The 5258-nt window shown below is 49.9% G+C and overlaps 1 protein-coding gene across 2 annotated transcripts; it reads left to right on the plus strand.

Moving 5' to 3' along the window:
• Window positions 1-167: 167 nt before the first annotated feature.
• On the plus strand, window positions 168-3072 carry LOC102099896 (nuclear cap-binding protein subunit 2). 2 transcript variants are annotated; one of them, XM_088062794.1, is made up of 4 exons: window positions 168-329; window positions 485-735; window positions 1397-1566; window positions 2224-3072. In XM_088062794.1, the coding sequence occupies exons 1-3, from the start codon at window positions 243-245 to the stop codon at window positions 1524-1526; spliced, it is 468 nt and encodes a 155-aa protein (XP_087918920.1). In that variant the 5' UTR covers window positions 168-242; the 3' UTR covers window positions 1527-1566; window positions 2224-3072. The 2 variants fall into 2 exon arrangements, with proteins under 2 accessions (XP_087918920.1, XP_005527518.1); XM_005527461.3 differs by having other exon boundaries at window positions 485-666; window positions 1428-1566.
• The last annotated feature ends 2186 nt before the right edge of the window (window positions 3073-5258 follow it).

Here is a 5258-nt window from a genome sequence, read left to right on the forward strand (position 1 = left end):
ACTGCGCGTGCGCGCCGCGCACCCTGCGCGCGCCCCGACCCAGCGCTCCCGCCGTACTCCCGCGCCGCCGATTGGCTGCTCCGCGGTCCCGCTCCGCCCTGCGCGCTGACTGACAGCTGGCGGGACCAATCGCGCGGCGTGGCAGAGCGGCGTCTGTCGTGCGCCGCTCGCCGCGTCCGGTGCGCGGCGGTTCTGGAAGGATCCCGGCAGCGGGGCCCGGCGGCGGGGCCCGGGCGGGCGCGATGTCGGGGCTGCTGCACACCACGCTCAGCGGGCTCAACAGCGACTCGTACTGCGAGATCAGCCAGTACCGGGACCAGCACTTCCGGGTGCGCCCGGCGCGGCGTGTGGCGGGGCCCGGCGGGGGCGGGGAGGGCTGAGGCCGGCGCAGGGCCGTGCGAGGAGCCGGGCGCGGGAGGGCACGGTGCGGTGGGAGAGGGTGGCGAGCGCGCTGAGCCCGCGGCGTGCGCCTCTGTGCCCGCAGGGTAGCAGGCAGCTACAGGAGAAATCCCTGAAGATTTCCTCCACGCTGTATGTCGGTAACCTGTCCTTCTACACCACCGAGGAGCAGATCCAGGAGCTCTTCTCCAAGTGCGGAGATGTCAAGAGGATTGTCATGGGTCTGGACAAGATCAAGAAAACCCCCTGTGGCTTTTGCTTTGTAGAGTATCCTTTCTGGTTCCCTTCTGTCAGCACGTGTATGGATGGCACCTGTAGTTCCTCTACCCAGCAAGTGTATGTGTACCGCTGCTGGAAGGGTGATAGCCAAGTGCTTCCTACCAGGCACATCCCATCCATCCTTGCACCTTGCTCTCCACACCGTGAGACTGATTGTATAGTGGTGCCATACATGATGAGTGCCACCAGAGCTGTACTTTATGGACGTGGCAGAGAGCCCTCTTAATTCATTGATTCCTTTAATGATTTTAGGGCCAAAATGAGAACTGTTACAGTCATCAGCCCTTTCATCTTCCACATCCAGAGCACGTGTTTACTTTCTCATCTCAACTGCACACCTGAAGAATAAGCCATGGGGGCATTTTCAAGCAGAGGAATGCATGCTCATACAGGTTGTGCCAGGAGCTGTCTCTGCAAAGCTCTCCTGTGAAGCCTGCTCCTTTTCTATTTCAGTCAAGTTTTACATAGTACAAAAAGGCATACTACTGATTTCTTGCCCTTGGCAAGAATGGCTCTGTTCCATTGTCTTGTCTGTGCAGGTACTAACACTAAAGTATAGAATCCTTTCTGAGCATTAGCTTGGATTTACATGAGTGCAGTTTGTGATCCCATAAAGAAGAGCAGGAAGAGTAGAAAAGGCTGGAAGGCAGTGAGGGGAGTTCTGCTTCTCAAATACAATACTACCTTGGTTTTTTTTTTCCCTCTACCAACAAAACAGCACGTGTAGTTGTCCTTACGGAGTGTCTCAGGTACTACACGAGAGCAGATGCCGAGCATGCCATGCGTTTTATCAACGGCACACGGCTGGACGACCGCATCATCCGCACGGACTGGGATGCAGGGTTTAAGGAGGGGCGACAGTATGGGAGAGGAAAGACTGGAGGACAGGTAAAGGCAATGCCAGTTCATCCCTGAATTTGATCCTGTAAGAATCTGTACTTGTTTGCTGGTTTTGTCTCATGGAGAACAATGTGCAGACTGTAAAGACCTGATGATGAAGTTTACTCACTCCCAGGTTGTTTCCGTAATTGACACCTGGTGTTAAAGGCTGGAAATAGAAAACTTAAGGCCATTTCTGTCTAGGACTCCAAACTTCTGCAATGCAAGCAGAATGTTCTCTAATCCAAGCTAGTACCCTTGAAATGATCCAGAATTTGAGTAGAGGGAAACAGTGTGGCTGCCAGGCCAATCTCTTTACACAGCAGTTTTCCCAAGGGCAAGGATGAGGTTTAGATGAGATAAAGTGTTCTGAAGGCCAAGCCTGGCAATTCAGAAAGGTGTGCTGAAAAGCTGAATGAAAATATTTTGGGGTCTTCTTTGCTTCTTACCTGAAAAAATCTTAACCATCAAATACATCCTTTTTTGTCATTTTCACCACCACTACCACCTTTTTGGTGGATTAGTTGAAGAGATCTCAGACAAGTTGAACTGCTTCTAATCTGAACTTCAGCTTCCCACCAGCTGAACAAGGAGGGGATGATGATTCTGAAGTCTAGTAGGAGACAAGCAGTGCTGGCTATTAACGTGTGTTGTTGCTGTCCTCAGGTTCGAGATGAATACCGGACAGACTACGATGTGGGAAGAGGTGGCTTTGGCAAGATCATTCAGATGCAGAAGGCAAATCACCAGCCTGCAATCTATTAATTGCCTCGTAGCTCCTACCTCATAGAGGGCTCTGTCCTTCCAGAGCTAGCCTGTTCTCACATTTGAGATTGGGGTATGGAGTGAGATCCAAGTTCCAGCAAAAGGTGACTCTTCTTAGACTGTGGATATACATGTGTTCATTCTCCCTTCTTTCTGAACTAGAGAGGATGTTCTGTGCTGATACAGGGCAACAAGGGAAAAAAATGGACAGCTCTGTAGGATTCTGTGCAAGAAGAAATGCAGCATGTCACACACACCTTATGCTATGACATACTCTTCGTGTTGCAGTTAAGCAGGTGGCTTCCTCCAAGCTGCATCTGTAGCCATGGTTGCTTTCAAATGGAACTTCTTTAAAGGCTTACCACCATTGGAGCCCTCCAGGTGCCTGGGCACCTAGTGAGGGTGCAGGACAGAGTCAGGTTTCTAATTTACAACCTCACCTGCTTAATAAACAGTATCACTGTTTAAATGAGAGAAGTGGACAAAGTCTTATCATCCACTTGTCATCGACTTAGCAAGTCCACTTAGCAAGTGATAACGACTTAGCAAGTCTTATCATCCACTTAAAACTTAGCAAGTCTTATCATCGACTTGCTTATCGGCACATCTAGCCCTTGGGTTGGTCAGGGCCTGCAGAGCGTTTCTCTTTTTGATGCCCCCAGTACTGCCTGGCTTTTCAGATCCTCACTGTTCGGTGTGATTTTGTTAAAAGCTTCTGTTAATTTTTTAAATAAACAGTTGTGTTGGGTCTGACTGAGATGAAGGTAATTTTACCCCTAGCAGCCCCATTGAGCTGTGTTTTGTATTGATAACTAGGAGGGTGCTGATAACACACCCGTGTTTTGGCTACTGTTCAACAATGTTCCCAACAGTGTCAAGGCTGTCTCTAACATTCCCACCTTACCAGAAGTCTGGGATGGGGTCAAGATCTTGGGATATTCCAGACCATATGGCATCTGCTCAGCAGTGATAACCAAAAGAAAGGAGATGGGGAACATTCCTTATTAAAACATCTGTCTTCTGGAGCAGCTGCTCTGTGTACTGAAGCTGTGCTTCCCAGGAAGTGGCCGGACATCTCCTGCTGGTCAGAAGTAGAGAATAAATATTTAGTTTTCCTTTGCTCCTGCATGCAGCTTTGCTTTTGCTTTATTAAACTGCCTTTATCTTGGCCCACAAATTCCATTCCCATCTTCCTTTCTCCCTGCCCCCTCCCACTGAGAAGGGGGGTGAGAGAGCAGTTTGGTTGGTACCTGGTGTCCAGACAGGGTCAGCCCACCATAGTTTGGTGCCCAGCAAGGGGCCTAGGGGCAGTTCTGTGCCAAGTGTGCTTTAGTCACAGCACTTAGTAAGTAGGCAGCTCCTGTTGGGTCACAGTGTTTGTTGGCTGCATGTCTTATCTCTTTGCTGGGCTTTGGGAACATGTTAGTACAAGCCATGGCTCTGTGCTTTGCCCTGGCACTGATGGCCTTGCTCTGCTGGGGGAGTTTTCTTGTGGAGAGGATCCCATTTCCCACTCCCATCTGGTGTGGGTGGCTTTATTGTTCCTGCTCACCCTTATGAGAGATGTTTAATACTACTAATTAACATGGTTGGCATATCATGGGGTCTGTGTAATCTGGTGTCATCCTGGTGTAAGAGAAGACAATTTTGGGGTGAGTCAATACTGAAATCTGCCCTGAGGTGGCTGGTCCGTGGGTGGCAGAGTGTGTGGAAGGATTTGGGCAAGTGCCTAGGCTGGTTATCACCTCCCATAGCCTGGGACTACACCTGAACAGGCAAGTAACCTTGGCAAACTGACATGCCAACTGACAGAAGGTGCCTACCCCAGTGAAAACCAGCAGCTTCTGGCACTGTACTGGGGCATGTGCCTGCAAAGCCACAGTTCAGGGCTGTCAGAGGGCTGTGATTAACTCAGGGACCCAAGCCACCTCTGAGAGTAACTTGATTGAGATTGGGGACAAATTCCATCTGTGGTGATAGTAGAGATGGGGGCCCGAACAAGAACAACTGAAGTTGCTGCAGCTGTGGAAAAACCCCAGTGGAAGTCAGTGGGTCTATACCATCAGTTATTAGGGGAGGAGAGAGAAGGGTTCCATCAAGAAGCTGGTCCTTAAGAAAAGAAAATGCAGGAAGGTGTGAAGGAATTCAGACAAGTAGTCTAACATCATCAGAACTTCGAGACATATGGAAAGATTACAGCCACCAGGTATGTGGAATCCTGACTGGCTGCTCCAATGCTGCCATAATGGGGTCCAACATCAGCAGGAAGATAGGGAAACCCAACAGCTACTCAGCTCTTCAGAACAAAATAAGGGATGTCACCATGTGCCTGTGGATTTAATCAAGATACCAACTATGTCTCCATCAGCTAACAAGAAGGAGACACGAGCTTTCCTTTGCTCTTTGGGGAAAGTGCATGTTCCAGGTTAATGTTAGCTTGTGAACCCTCTGCATCAAGTAATGTGGACATAACACACAATCACAGAGTGGGTTGGGTTGGAAGGGACCTTAAAGACCAGCTAGTTCCAAGCACCTTGCCATGGGTAGGGACACCCCTGAGGAGGAAAGTGACATGAGTGACTTGGTGGGCACCTGGTATCCAGCCAACATCAACCCACTCCAACAGTGAGTCCCACACCAGTTGCAGTTTGTGTGTCAGAACCACTTTCTCTGTGACAGAAACTGGGGGGTGTCACCTGTTGGCATCTTGAAGCTGCTGTCACTTGCAAACATGGAGATGGACACTAGGAGGGTGCATGAGACTCACCATGGTTCTCTGCACTTCTGTCTTGCTGGCTTTTCCTCTTCTGCTGTGCTGTAGCTCATGGCTGATGTCAGAAACAAGTTCCTTATGCTCTGAATCAGACCAGGCCGTATGTTTCACATCAGCAGTTCTAGGAGAATTTTCCCTGTCCTGTCACCTGTCCCACAGTTGA

This window comes from Pseudopodoces humilis, chromosome 15, assembly GCF_049639895.1.
Source record: "Pseudopodoces humilis isolate 2021_Gansu_Grassland_sample_001 chromosome 15, ASM4963989v1, whole genome shotgun sequence".
In the NCBI taxonomy this organism is placed as follows: domain Eukaryota; kingdom Metazoa; phylum Chordata; class Aves; order Passeriformes; family Paridae; genus Pseudopodoces; species Pseudopodoces humilis.

Coding starts and splice junctions, on each gene's coding strand:
- LOC102099896 (XM_005527461.3), top strand. CDS start 243: ATGTCGGGGCTGCTGCACACCACGCTCAGCGGGCTCAACAGCGACTCG. Junction 330..484: donor ACCGGGACCAGCACTTCCGG/GTGCGCCCGGCG, acceptor CTGTGCCCGCAG/GGTAGCAGGCAGCTACAGGA. Junction 1,567..2,223: donor GAGGAAAGACTGGAGGACAG/GTAAAGGCAATG, acceptor TGCTGTCCTCAG/GTTCGAGATGAATACCGGAC.